Raw genomic sequence first — 15,685 nt, 5'->3', positions numbered from 1 at the left:
GTCTGTTTACGTGTGTAGTGTGTCTATGTGTAGAGGTGTGTGCTGTTCTCGCACCACTCCGATGGAGAAGTAGTTGTTGACGATGCTGTTGGGGACAGGGTCTCCCTTCTCCTCCTTGTCAACAGGGACGATGTCGATGTTCCATCGGTCCAGAACCATCTCTGTGCTGTGCTCTATGTCCCGCAGGAACTTCAGAAGACTGCCTCCTTCATAACCTACAGGAAAGGAGAGAGAGACAGGTGAGAAGTCAGACATAGGACGCAATGAGATAAAGCCATCAAAGCCATCACACACACTAAGGTCACCCACACTCTCAGACCCGGGCTCTCAGACCAACTTTTATAAATGCAAGTAGGTCTAGTATTCATCAAGTTGCATAGTGCTTTCGGTATTTAATTTAATGTGAGGTCAGAGGCCTCAGCAAAGAGAAAAAGGAAATGGTTTCAAGGGAGTACATCTGAAAAGACCCACATCCCTCTCCTCCTGCGTGTCTCCAGAGGACTAAGAAGTCGTCACACAGTGAATGACAGCCTAATGGTTTAAGTGTACACAGTAAAGTCCTCATTGTGGCCTTATGTCCCAGAGGGGATGAAGAGGAGCAAGTAAGTAAGTCCAATGCCAGGAAATAGAACTCCAACCAACTGACGGGCTTCTCTGAGAGAGTGTTGGTAAACAGTATGAGCCTACACAATAGAGCCATCATTACACTGTGCCATGGGATAGAACCCCATCTCGGGCTCCGGTAACCAGGTCCTCTGTGTCTGAGACCCAGTGGGTCTGAACCACAATGACTCTGATGATGATTGTGCTCAGTGCTGCTGAGAGGTGGGCCGTTAGTGTTATATCACTGGCTGTCATGGGGGTGTGAGCGTATAATGAGGACCCATCACACTGAGAACACCAGGGGACTCTGCCACTCACGTCCTGAGAGCCGGGGCCAATGTGTGATGACACATGTTCCCCCCTCCTGTGCTACTAACACATGATGACTGAAGGGAAAGGAAAACTATTGCTACCTCCCTCTCTAAACAAGGCGCATGGGGAGCTCCAGGGTTTTGAAGAGGGCGTCACGCTGAAACACATTCGTTGTAATAACAAAGAAACATCTGAAATCTACTTCTACTATTTGTCCTCCAGGAGAGGCTGAATATCTCCTATCTCCTAGCCAGGGGCCATGTATGATGACACTTGTTCCCCCTCATGTGATCTCCAACAGTCTGTGCTCACACTTATACCAAATCACAGAGGGAGAAAGCAATGAGGATGTAATGTAAGAAGTCAATTAGCATACTTCATACCCTGAATATTAAACAAACAATTCACAGACTACTTATACTCATTCATGTTTGCAAAAGCATACAAGTATATTCCAATACCCATGACACACACAGGCTAACATACAGCCCAATCCTGCCTCACATAGTTGCAACAGGCCTATACCATCTGTCATATAACATCTACCACTTAATAGGAGACCAATAGGAAATTGTATCACCAAACACAATTTAGATGATTGGTTTACTGTGCTAGGAATTAAAAAGCATGTGCAATATGTTTCCACAAAGACCGCTCTCACACACAGCTACCGCTCTCACACACAGTCACTCACAGCTACTGTCTAATACTGTACAGCTGTAAATCTGGTCAGAAAAATTCAAAGAATCCAGCTGCTTTTTAAATGATTTTTCCGAGAACATAATGTATTCAACTTGTGCTTGGTCAAAAAGCCCCTGGGAACTATCTGTCTATTTAGTTTACAAGCATCATAACATCATATGCCTGCCGCCTGGCTAAAGTGCTCTGCTGGCCTCTACAAGCCAGGGTCAGGTCAAGCAGTCAGTCATAATCAGGGTCACAACTATTGGCCCCAAAACAGGCCCAGCCAATAAGCAAACAGGGATTATATAAGAACTCTGCTTTGCATTATATAGCACTTTCATATAAGGTCTATGAGGATGGGTTAGGGACCACAAGGACACAACAGGAGCATTGTGAGGATATTGGGGAAAATAATGCTGACTGAAGCTTTCAGTGAGCAGGAAAAAGTAAAACAAGACTCTCACTGCGTTCGATGTACACACACACACACACACACACACACACACACACACACACACACACACACACACACACAGCTCCTCACCTCCGCCCCAGCGTAGGCATCTTGCCAGGTCGTTCCCTGTGCCCAGAGGGAGAATGGCCACAGGGGGATCTCTGGTGAAGTTGGCCTTGTCTGCAGATGGACAGATAACAATAAGATAATGATTACAATTCTGATGGATTGCATCACATGAGTACATGAGTTTAATCCAATAGAATTGAGACACACCAATACAGTCTAAGATCCATCCCACTGTCCCATCCCCTCCACATGCCAGCACCCGGAAATCAGGGACATCATGGAAGAAGTTGAGCCTGGAAGACATAAATACATAAATATGTAAATACACACGCACACACACAGTCACGGAGAGAAAGAGAGATAGAAATAAAGCGAGAAAGCGAGAGACAGATGCATTAATGTGGCTGGTGTCCAGCCTTACAGAGTGTCTGGGTCACCTTCAAAGCAACCTTGAATCTGGGCCAGGACAAAGGTGTTTTCATGTGCCCCCAAAAAACAGCTGCAGTGCAAACATCACAAACACCCTGTGTGTGTGTGTGTGTGTGTGTGTGTGTGTGTGTGTGTGTGTGTGTGTGTGTGTGTGTGTGTGTGTGTGTGTGTGTGTGTGTGTGTGTGTGTGCATAAGTGTGCTTCTGTGTCCACAATCATGTGCGGCTGTGTCAAAGTCCACATAGTGTGCGGCTGTAGTCCACAATCATCTCCAAGACAAAGGAGATGATTGTGGACTACAGGATAAAGAGGACCAAGCACGCCCCCATTCTCATTGACAGGGCTGTAGTGGAACATGTTGAGAGCTCCACATCACCAACAAACTAACTTGGTCCAAGCACACCAAGATAGTCGTGAAGAGGGTACAACAAAACCTATTCCCCCTCAGAAGACTGAAAAGATTTGGCATGGGTCCTCAGATCCTCAAAAGGTTCTACAGCTGCACCATCGAGAGCATCAAATCAAATCACTGCCTGCTATGGCAACTGCTCGGCCTTCGACCGCAAGACACTACAGAGGGTGGGTGTACGGCCCAGTATATCACTGGGGCCAAGCTTCCTGCCAAGGCCCTAAAAATTGTCAAAGACTCCAGCCACCCTAGTCATAGACTGTTCTCTCTGCTACCACACAGCTTTCCGGAGCGCCAAGTCTAGGTCCAAGAGGCTTCTAAACAGCTTCTTCCCCCAAGCTATAAGACTCCTAAACATATAATCAAATGGCTACCCAGACTATTTACATTGCCTGCCCCCCCCCCCCCCCCCCCCCCTCTTTTACACCACTGCTACTCTCTGTTGTTATCATCTATGCATAGTCACTTTAATAACTCTACCTACATGTACATATTACCTCAACTAACTGGTGCCCCCGCACATTGACTCTGTACCGGTACCCCCCCTGTTTATAGTCTCGCTATTGTTATTTTACTGCTGCTCTTTAATTACTTGTTACTTTTATTTCTTATTCAAATTTTTTTTAAACTGCATTGTTGGTTAGGGGCTCATAAGTAAGCATTTCACTGTAAGGTGAAACAACCTGTTGTATTCGGCACCTGTGACTATTAAAATTGGATTTGATTTGTGTGTATCACTGACATGGTGGTTGACAACAGTGCGACAGACTGCCCTCTCTCCTGGCAGTTGAAGAGAACTGCACTCTCCCTTAGTGACGCACAACACAAGCATGCCAGCACTCCAGGGAAATCTGTAGGTACAGCACCGAGCTGCGTATGTATCACATTTAACAAAACATTTGCACATCAACATTAAACATTAATATCCTTTAACCTCACCACATGAGGCTTGACAAATCGTGACAATGTTTTATGCATGTGGGCTTAGTTGGAGAAAGCGCATCAACAACGGGGCCAAACGACCATCTGCATTAGGATGGAGACATCACTCTTAATCAACACAAAACAACTAATTGTATTCTCTAAACAAATCACTCAGCTTCAATCTGCCACTCGAAAAGCCTGGTGGTGACTGAGCCTGTTGCCATGGAGCCCATGGTAACGACACTGGAGAATTTGTCTGGGTCTATATTAACCCTGTGTCTCCTATGCTATATAGCCAGACAACATTAGGCCTGTCTTTGGCTGTACGCATTAAGATATGTATCCATAATGTCCTGACAAATATACATTTGGACAGTGTACAAATGAGGTCAGCTTGGGCTGGTTTACAACTCTACATACGGTATTGAGATATGTATCTATCCACACTGTCCTGACAAATATGCCTTTGTAAGTGATGCAAGGATGACCAACAATGGAGGAGTTATACAAGAGACGAGGAGAGAATGAAGATAGCAACTTATTTGTCATGACATCAGATTGATCCACCACGCTGGCATGTATTGATGACATTGAAGGAAGAGGAAAAGACTCAGACTCTGGAAGCTCAGATGCAATCATTTATTCAACAGCAAGCTGTCTTCATCAGGGTTTATTGATGACATGACATGTGCTGAGGCCCAGCAGGTAATTACAACAAAGCATGGCTAAACTTCACCCACGACTCCTGTGTGTTCCCTAACAAACCCGCGCATAACATTAGCTAACAACAAAATAGGTTAACACATGTGATGAGTAAAGCTATCAAGAGCCAGACTAATGGCTAATGGCTAATCCAAATAAAAGTCCTACATAACAATCACACAACAGCAGTCTCACACTATAATATGTTTTCCATGTAAGGATACCCCGTAACCACCCAGACTGCTATGTGAATAGTGGATTATCTTCCTTATAACCTCCAACCCTCATCAATATTAAACTCTCAAAGATTGTTGACATTCATTGGACATTCCTTGTCAATTGACACTCGAATGTCAATAAAACAGCATATGAACAAACAGCATTTAAAGTTATTGATGTTTATAGTTTTAGAATCCTATATGACCTATCCTATAGAACTTTATCCTATAAGATTTTATGAATTCCATAGGACACCAATAAGATTGGTTCCAAAATATGATATGATTGAATCAGCAGTGCAACATAAATTGAACTTTCAAAACACATTTCCAATATTCTACGTACTTCTATGTGTGCTATTTCTATGCTTCCCAGTCTTAAGTTTTGTTTTTGCGTCCTTTACTTTCAGTTTTGTACAATATTTCTGATTATGGAAAACATATTTCACAGCGGTTTAGATTTTACAATTACTCTTAACACTATGCTCGTTTTCCATGATCCTATTCCACTTTAACTTTGAATGCCAGGGCTCTCATGAAGTGTTTGCATTTTTATTGATGCCAGAGTTATTAGAGGGACAATAGCGCACTGAGTATCGGCCATTAGCGACTGGTAGGCTACTAATGACCATCAGCGTTATCAGAGCACAGTTTTGGAGAAGGCTACTTACCAAGATGGAATTTGACTGCGGTCATGACTCCTGACTGCTGGTGTAGTGGTAATAGGGCCACTGTAACAGCCCTACACCCAAGTGATAAAACCTTACAAAGGTGGAGAACTCCAACTCGCTGCAGCACAGATATCACCAATCGTCATGCCCCTGAACAATGCTCAAGAAGCCTCCAGACCCCTAGTGGAGTGAGCACCCACACCGCTAGGCAACCTTTGTCCTTTGCTGTCATATGCCTCCACAATCCAATGAGAAAGACACTGTTTAGAGAATGCCCTACCCCAAACTGGATTAGAGAAAGAAAACGTTGTCACAAACGAGGATATCCTTGGTCCTATCCATATACGTGCGTAATGCGCGCACCGGACACAGGCCATGCAACCTCTGTTGTTCACTGGAAGCAAACCGAGGATGTGAGAAAGGAAACATAGGCATAACCTTGGGAGCAAAAGCTGCTTTAAGACCTACCGTCACTTTGGAGTTGCCAGGCGCAAACTCCAAACAGGAAGGGTGTACTGATGCGTGGAGATCCCCAACGTGCTTGGGTGATGCCAAAGCCATGAGCAGGACAGTCTTGTAGGAAAATAACTTCAGGTCCACAGAGTCCAATGGTTCAAACGGAGCGTCCAGGACCAAAGCCAGGTCCCAGGTCGGTGCCGTAGGCTTTGACAGTGGTCTGAGCCAACGCATGCCTTTAGGGAACATCACCACCAGAAGATGAGACCCTGGGGTAGAGCTATCAATCCCTACATGACACGTCAAGATGGCTACCATAATAACCTTCAATGTGGAAAAAGAAAGGGCCTGTTCAAAAAGCTCTTGCAAGAACATAACAATGTCCACCAAAGATCTTTGAAAAGGACAAACTCCTTTAACCTGACATCAACCCTCAAACGCACCACTTATATGTATACAACCCTCTCATATAGGGGGCACATGCTGTCAAAATTCAACCTTTCAGGGACCAAACCCACAGATTCCATATCTGCGTTTGTGGGTGCCAAACTCAATAGATCCCAACGGCACGGAATCCTCCATGAGTCCGGGAACCAGGGTTGTCGGGGCCAACAGGGAGCAACCAGAATAAAAATACCCTGCTGTTGGACCCTCTCCACGGTAGGCTGAATCAGGTCCATCGGAGGAAACTCATAGAGCAGGGCCCACAGACACTGATACACCAAAGCATTTATTCCCAACCAGACCAAGAAACTGAATGCATTGAGCCGGAGTCAAGCAACTTCACTATGAACCCCAGAGACTGAATATGGGAAACTAGCATGGTAGTGTGGAGCTCCACCTGTTCTCTCGACTCCGCTACTACCAGCCAATCATCCAGACAGGCCAATACTCTGATCCCATGGCACGGTGCCAAAGCCGCTTCCACCACCATAGAAAAGGTGCGCGGTCGATAGGGAGAGCCCGAAAGGTAGGACCAGAAACTTGTAGGCCACATCCTCAAAATGAAATCTCAGACACTTTCTGTGGGGAGGATGTACAGTATAGCCACATCTTTCAGATCTATGGACGTGAACCAATCACTGGGACGCACCGACTGCAATAGCCAGCAAAGTGTCAGCATTTTGAACATGCAAACCTTGAGGTGGTTGTATAAAACACACAAGTCCAGGATGGGATGCAACGTTCCATCGCTCTTAGGGAGTAAGAAGTACCAGCTGCACCAACCGCTCTGTACTTCTGACACGGGCACCACCTGAATAGCCTGTTGTTGAAGGTGAGAGGAAATCTCCTGACTAAAGACAGGCGCTAGGACCTCGGAGACCATTGACGTAATGACACCACGAAAAGGAGGAGGATGAACTGCAGACCGTACCCTTTTGTCACCGTCCTCTTTACCCATGGTGAAACTGCGCACGCCCGCCACTGGACGGAGCACACTGCCAGTCTCCCATACATTATCTCCTGAATGGGCAGAGTGCCACCCTGAGGATTGGGGTAATTTGTTTTTTATGCCATCCTTGTTTTCATATCTACCACTCTTGACAACCGTGTCTGAATGTGAGAAAGGAACTGTGTTTATTTTGGTGTGAAAAGGAAAGCTGATTCCTATTTTTGTTTCTCCTTGAAACGGGCCGGTAAGGATTACATAACAGAGCCAAATAACCTTATCCAAATACAGTGCCTTTGGAAAGTATTCAGACCACTTGATTTTTTCCACATTTTGTTACGTTACAGCCTTATTCTAAAATATATGGTTTTCATCAAGGATCTCTCTGTTCTTTGTTCCGTTCATCTTACCCTCGATCCTGACTAGTCTCCCAGTCCCTGCCTCCACCATGCTTCACCGTAGGGAAGGTTCCAGGTTTTCTCCAGACGTAACGCTTGGCATTCAGGACAAATAGTTCAATCTTGGTTCCATCAGACCAGAGAATCTTGTTTCTCATGGTCTGAGAGTCCTTTAGGTGCCTTTTGGCAAACTCCAAGCGGGCTGCCATGTGCCTTTTACTGAAGAGTGGCTTCTGTCTTGAAACTACCATAAAGGCCTGATTGGTGGAGTGCTGCAGAGATGGTTGTCCTTCTGGAAGTTTCTCCCATCTCCACAGAGTAACTCTAGAGCTCTGTCAGAGTGACCATTGGGTTCTTGGTCACCTCCCTGACCAAATCCCTTCTTCCCCGATTGCTTAATTTTGGCCAGGTAGCCAGCTCTAGGAAGAGTCTTGGTAGTTCCAAACGTCTTCCATTTAAGAATGATGGAGGTTCACTGTGTTCTTGGGGACCTTCAATGCACCTTCAGAAAGCTTTCACACCCCTTGACTTTTTTCACATTTTGTTGTGTTACAGCCTAAAATGTAGATTTTGTGTCACTGGCCTACACACAATACCCCATAATGTCATAGTGGAATTCTGTTTTTTGACATTCTTACAAATTAATTGAATATTAAAAGCTGAAATGTCTTGAGTCAATAAGCATTCAACCCTTTGTTTTGGCAAATCTAAATGAATGTATATTTATATTTAACAAGTCACCTAATAAATTGCATGGACTCACTCTGTGTGCAATCATAGTATTTTCAATTATGTTTTAATGACTATCTCATCTCTGTACCCACACATACAATTATTTGTAAGGTCCCTCAGTCGTGCAATGAATTTTAAACACAGATTCAACCACAAAGACCAGGAAGGTTTTTCAATGCCTCTCAAAGAAGGGCACCTATTGGAAGATGGGTATTTTTTAAAGCAGACATTGAATATCCCTTTGAGACAGGTGAAGTTATTAATTACACTTTGGATGGTGTATCAATAAACCCAGTCACTACAAAGATACAGGCGTCCTTCCTAACTCCATTGCCGGAGAGGAAGGAAACTGCTCAGGGATTTCCCTTTGAGGCCAAAGGTGTCTTTGAGACAGTTACAGAGTTTAATGGCTGTGACAGGAGCTGGATCAATCAACACTGTAGTTATTCCAAAATACTAACCTAAATGAAAGAGTAAAAAGAAGGAAGCTTGTACAGAATAAAAATATTCCAAAACATGCATACTGTTTAACTAAAGTAAAACTGCAAAAACATGTCCTGAATACAAAGCGTTATGTTTGGCGCAAATCCAACAACAACACATCACTGAATACCACTCTTCATATTTTCAAGCATGATGGTGGCTGCATCATGTAAAGTGTATGTTTGTCCTCGGCAAGTTCTAGAGAGTTTTTTTAGGATGAAAAAAAACGGAATAGAGCTATGGAGTGGCCTAGTTACAGTTTAGACTTAAATCGTATTGAAAATGTATGGCAAGACTTGAAAATGTGGTCAACAACCAACTTGATAGAGCTTAAAGAATAATGCAAAAAATTCAAATATTGCACAATCTAGGTGTGCAAAGCTCTTAGAGACTTACCCAAAAAGAATCACAGCTGTAATCACTTCCAACGGCGATTCTAACATGAATTGTCTCAGGGGGTTGAATACTTATGTAGTCAATTCATTTAATTTTTATTCCACTTTGACATTAGAGTATTTTGTGTGTATCGATGACAAAAAAATGACAATGAAATCCATATCAATCCCACCTTGTAAGAAAACTAAATGAAAACTTTCTGAAGGCACTATATATGGCAAGACACGGTAAAGTCCAATCTTCTTCTGAAGAGTACAAATTAGGCTGTTTGAGAAGGTTTGAATTTCAAGCAACCTGCATACACATTGTACAATAGACCGACATAGCTACTGTAGTAGATCCATGTTGTGTACTGGAAAACTTGGTAGACCATGGGTGTCGGCATTGTGGTGCTCATGTGGATTTCCTTTCTTTGTCAGCCAATCCCTACTCCTCACTTAAAACATATTTGTTTGTTTTTAATTTCCATGGTTTTTACACCGGGTGATTATAGAAAATTATACAACATTTCCACATGCAAAAGGTGTCTTTCAAAAATTTAAGTTGAGCTTCAAATTATGTAAAAAAAATAATAATAATAAAAAAAAAGACATGTTTAGTCACACATAATTTAATTTAAGGCCCGGTTTCCCAAAAAATATCTTAAGACAAAGTTCATTGTTAAAACCTTTGTTAAATCTTCAGCTGTTTCCTAAAACCACCGTTACTAAAGTTACTAAACCACATAGCATATCATTACAGCAGTATGTACCGGTATGTTAGCTAGCTACCTAATGTTAGTTGGCTACTAATACATCGAACTTGCCAGTATATTAACTATATTGTATCAAACTAACTACCCAGCATTTATTGACTTGATTATTCCCGTCATTCATAGTTTAGCTAAGTGGTATAGTCATTGTGCGTTTTTAATGGACATTTGGGTACCTTCGTAAATTCGCTGTGGCTATCTACTCCGATTTTAGAGCACTCTCATCTGAGTGTACTTGTGCAAGAATGCAGAATAACTGATGAATTTACGAATACTCAACAATTGGTCAAGTTGCACTTCCTAAGGCTTCCACTAGATGTCAACCGTCGTTAGAAACTTGTTTGAGGCTTCAATGTTGTAGTGTAGCTGAATGAGAGGGGAATGAGTCAGGTGTCTGGCAGAGTGCCACAGGCTGGTCACGCGCATTTCACATGAGAGGGAGCTGCGTTCCTTTGCTTTTCTGAAGACAAAGGAATTCTCTGGTTGGAACCTTATTGATGATTTATGTTTTAAAAAATCCTAAAGATTGACTCCATACATCGTTTGATGTTTCTAAAGGACTGTAATGGAACTTTTTGACATTTCGTCTGCAACTAGTGAGTTTTGATTTGTTTACCAAACGCGCTAACAAAAGTAGCTATCTGGACATAAATGATGGACATTATCGAACAAATCAAACATTTATTGTGGAACTAGGATTCCTGGAAGTGCATTCTGATGAAGATCATCAAAGGCAAGTGAATATTTATTATGTTATTTCTAACTTCTGTTGCCTCCAACATGGCGGATATATATAAATCTTTTCTGAGTGCCGTTCTCAGATTATTGCATGTTTTGCTTTTTCCATAAAGCTTTTTTGAAATCTGACACAGCGGTTGCATTAAGGAGAAGTATATCTACAATTCCATGTCTAACACTTGTATTTTCTTCAACATTTATATTGTATTTCTGTAAACTGATGTGGCTATGCAAAATCACTGGATGTTTTTGGAACTTCTAAACGTAACGCGCCAATGTAAATTCCGATTTTTTTATATAAATATGAACTTTATCGAACAAAACATATATATATATATATGTATTGTGTAACATGAAGTCCTATGAGAGTCATATGATGAAGATCATAAAAGGTAAGTGATTCATTTTATCTCTATTTGTGCTATTTGTGACTCCTATCTTTGGCTGGAAAATGGCTGTGTGTGGCTTGGTGGTGACCTAACATAATCATTTGTGGAGCTTTCGCTGTAAAGCCTTTTTGAAATCCGACTGTGGCTGGATTAACGAGAATTGTATCTTTAAAATGGTGTAAAATACTTGTATGCTTGAGGAATTTTAATTATGAGATTTTTGTTGTTTTGAATTTGGCGCCCTGCACTTTCACTGGCTGTTGTCATATCGATCCCGTTAACGTTAACATACCAGTTTATGTAAGTGACTCTCAAAATACTGATAAGTTTGCCGAGTGAGCATTTGGAAAGAAATCCCTGCAAATATCTGTGGGAGTTCCCCCAGAACCCCCTCCAGTTTATTACTTGTTACTTCTCACTAAAGGGACCTACGGAGGATGTCTTTTGGACCTCTTTTTATGGTCCTGTCCGGACCGGCCACCTTTTTTTGATGTGGTCTTGATTTCGACGTCCACAGACGTGACTCTCGAAAACGTTTTCCCAAAGTTGTTGACTATGAACTTTACTTAGCTAGCTATGCTTTATGGAAGAATGTAGCTAGCTAAGAGATATTGTCAATGTTGAGTTGTGGTCTACGGTCTATACAGTTATGCAACAGTCTCGTTGGCTAGTAGCTAACTGGCTAGCTATAATAGCAGCCAAGGACATAGCTATATTTGTGCTCTGGTTTAGTTTACACCAATGACTTCAGTCATATAAAAACCTTCTATAGCAAAATATAGCTACCTCCTTTGCTTGTAGCTTGCTTCTCATTCCTACAATGCAGTGCCTTTTTCTGTCCCCAGGAAATATCAGATCTTATTTAGTGTAACATTTGAATTCCAAAAGGCTTTAAATATAAGGTCAGGTGTCCTTTACCTTAAAAAAAACAAAAATATGGATCCTGAAAGGGAATTCTATGTATGTTAAACACTTGACAGTGGATGTAAGGAGTTTTGCCATGTCCCCAGGTGTTAATTATCAACTTCCACAAGAAATATTAGCCATAAAATAATTAAATGATTAAAATCTTTCTTCATTCTTTTATAGTCCTAGTTAAAGTCTCTTTCATCAATAACATGTTTTTTCTCATGATTATTGCATTTATTATTATTTTATACTTTATGTGTGTCCCTGATATCACTTTCTACACTTTTAGTTTGCTGTAATTCTCCATTCAAGAAAACAACCCTTTCCTACAATGACACCAATTATTATTTAGTGGGAAAACTATGGTGTAAAGCAAAAAAAATATATAAACATTCAGTAGTATCTATTTGTCCATGTTTCATGTTTTTAGTCTGTATATATACTCACACACACTACTGTTCAAAAGTTTGGGGTCACTTAGAAATGTCCTTATTTTTTAAAGAAAAGCACATTTATTGTCGATTAAAATAACATCAGATTGATCAGATAGACAGTGTAGACGATGTTAATGTTGTCAATGACTATTGTAGCTGGAAACAGCTGAGTGATTTTTAATGGAATATCTACATAGGTGTACAGAGGCCCATTATCAGCAACCATCACTCCTGTGTTCCAATGGCACATTGTGTTAGCTAATCCAAGTTTATCATTTTAAAAGGCTAATTGGTCATTAGAAAACCCTTTTGCAATTATGTTAGCACAGCTGCAAATAGTTGTCCTGATTAAAGAAGCAATAAAACTGGCCTTCTTTAGACTATTTGAGTATCTGGAGCGTCAGCATTTGTGGGTTCGATTACAGGCTCAAAATGTCTAGAAACAAAGCACTTTCTTCTGAAACTTGTCAGTCTATTGTTGTTCTGAGAAATGAAGGTTATTCCATGCGAGAAATTGCCAAGAAACTGAAGATCTCGTACAACACTGTGTTCTACTCCCTTCACAGAACAGCTCAAACTGGCCCTAACCAGAATAGAAAAGAGGAGTGGGAGGTCCCAGTGCACAACTGAGCAAGAGGACAAGTACATTAGAGTGTCTAGTTTGAGAAACAGATGCTTCACAAGTCCTCAACTGGCAGCTTCATTAAATAATACCCGCAAAACACCAGTCTCAACGTCAGCAGTGAAGAGGCGACTCTGGGATGCTGGCCTTCTAGCCAGAGTTGCAAAGAAAAAGCTATGTCTGGCCAATAAAAGGAAAGATTGAGATGGGCAAAATAACACAGACACTGACAGAGGAACTCTGCCTAGAATGCCAGCATCCATGAGTCACCTTTTCACTGTTGACGTTGATACTGGTGTTTTGCGTTACGACAATTGGGTACTTTTTCCACAACTGACTTTTTCTGATAGAATGCTAAAACAAAAAAAAATTCCAAAAAAGTTTGAGGTCCAAATGGCATTGCATAGTAGGAATGGCCCAGCTAGCTCCTGTTGTGCCGCAATCGAGTTGCTGGTCTGGTTTTAGAACTGAGATTCAGCTGAAAAGATATTAGCATTGTCAGAAATGCTACAAAAAAGTAGCACATCTTTGGTTCTCTATTGGCACATGAGAGCAGTAAATGATACATGTAATTAAAGCTGTTGCCCTTACAAACGTATTCAGTCCGAAAGGTGGCAAGTCTAATGGTCACTTTATGGATGCTGTAATCTTGTTCTTATCCAACTCCTAGATATGGAGCTAGGTCAGGACAAGAAATTGTATTTTTTCTTAATGCTAAAGACCACGTTAAAAATCTGGTATTTGGTTCTCGGTAATACAAATCAAGTTGATTTTGCCAAGTTATGTCGACATTGGTGTCATATTGGCTTAAATATGATAGTAGGGAGATTTGAATTTAACATTGAGCTTCAATTAATCCCTACTATATAATGTTACACCGAGTGACCGACTGCGTGTTTTACTACCCCATACATACACCATCATCAGTTTCATCACTGCTCTCGTTATGACAGGCAGAGCAAATTATCACAAATAATTATACAACTACCACAATAATGGCATTACATCATGTTCATTTAACCTGGACTGTCCTGATGCCCTGTCCATTATCTACTAGTGGTCATCTTTGGGAGAGAAGTGCGTCACTGTAGTTTGTCTCTCCTCCTACAATGGGCTATTGAGAGAGAGAGCAGCCCTAGTCGTGACAGCAGAGGGAGGAGTGGGGGAGGCAGGGATAGAATAGGTTGGCCGCTCTCAGAGAAAGCATTCATGTCTATTGATGTTCTATAGGGCATTTCTCCTGAATGAACTGTTCCATATTGCACAACTCAGGTACAAGGTGTCCCTCTGGCTAGGATGATACGCACATCAGGTGTGTGTTTGTGTGTCAAGTGGGTGAAGTATGCATGTGTGTGTGTGTGTGTGTGTGTGTGTGTGTGTGTGTGTGTGTGTGTGTGCGGAGAGGATAGAGGTTGTCTGATGGTGCAGTAGCTTACTGCCAGGGTTGTGTTCAGTAGGGAGAATACACTTTGAAGCCTAGTAAACCCTGGCCTACAGTATGTTCTGTTGCACAACCAAGTTCCATCTGGGACAGAACAAAATTCGAGAAAAAACAACTTTCTATGGATCCAAGATTTCAACAATTTCACTATTTCAATCCGAAATGTTTTTTTACATGGCACACTTCATTACTTTGCATGTTGTCATGATTTTGGCCTGGGGGGTAGGTTTATGACAGTCATAAATACCTCTTCCCCCCTTTTTCCTCTCTCTACCCTACTGAGGTTAAATTTACAAAACCCTTGGTTAACATAGAGATTCTGGGAACATCAGAAGATGGGGGGAAATGAACTATATTCTGGTAATCCGACCAATGAAACACATGCGGTGGTATTTAATGAATATGATGTCAGTTCGGTTGTCATCTGAGACATTCTCATCAATGATAAGATGACATAAACTCTACAGTGGAAAGTCTACACATCAGAGTTATCAGATTCACATGGAATTGTTGTTCAATTTAAATGTTTGAATATGAAATTATTTGTGATGGGATGAAATGTGATCTTAGCTTCTAAAATGTGAGATTTGGGTTTTCATAAGATATGGCTCTGCTCAATCAGTGGCCCGCCCTGTGAAGGGACAAAACTTTTCAAACACGCCCTCCTCTCCCTTCCTATATAAGCCCTTGACGACAATATAACTTTCTGTTCCAATGATGTGAGGACGATGGTCCAATGTCAGAATGATTCAGATAATAACTACAGAACGAAACCAACATACGTGTGAGCTTTGGTTGCGAATGGTATGAACTTTGAACTCTTATTCACTACAGAAGTGATACCTCCTAGACGTTGAGTTAGCAACAGCGAGGGTTAGGAAGGAACAGACAGAGTATTCCGTCTATCACCCAACAACGTTACTACATATCCAATTGACAACCAGAGACATTCTTCAAAGGACTCGGTTTGGCAACACGGCCTTCCATCTACCACCAACCTACCGAAGCGCAGCTCGGAGTAAATATGTATTGCATTTTCCTTTCCCAAATGGGCGGTAATTTAGAATGCAT

The 15,685-nt window shown here is 41.7% G+C and overlaps 1 protein-coding gene across 4 annotated transcripts in view; it reads right to left on the bottom strand.

The window, feature by feature from the left end:
- LOC110504343 (diacylglycerol kinase beta) overlaps window positions 1–15,685 on the bottom strand; it is a 153,955-nt gene that overhangs the window by 48,417 nt on the left and 89,853 nt on the right. For all 4 annotated transcript variants that reach the window (XM_090229984.1, XM_036974677.2, XM_036974675.2 and 1 more), the window contains 3 exons: window positions 2,330–2,415; window positions 2,144–2,233; window positions 55–215 (listed from right to left, as the gene is read on the bottom strand). In XM_090229984.1, the coding sequence (XP_090086110.1) occupies window positions 55–215; window positions 2,144–2,233; window positions 2,330–2,415 (337 nt within the window). The remainder of the gene's footprint in view (window positions 1–54; window positions 216–2,143; window positions 2,234–2,329; window positions 2,416–15,685) is intronic.

The sequence above is a fragment of the Oncorhynchus mykiss genome, chromosome 3 (assembly GCF_057628025.1).
Source record: "Oncorhynchus mykiss isolate SJ-2025 chromosome 3, ASM5762802v1, whole genome shotgun sequence".
NCBI lineage: Eukaryota > Metazoa > Chordata > Actinopteri > Salmoniformes > Salmonidae > Oncorhynchus > Oncorhynchus mykiss.
The sequence above is the reverse complement of the archived record's forward strand: the minus strand, read 5'-3'. Positions and strand labels throughout refer to the sequence as shown.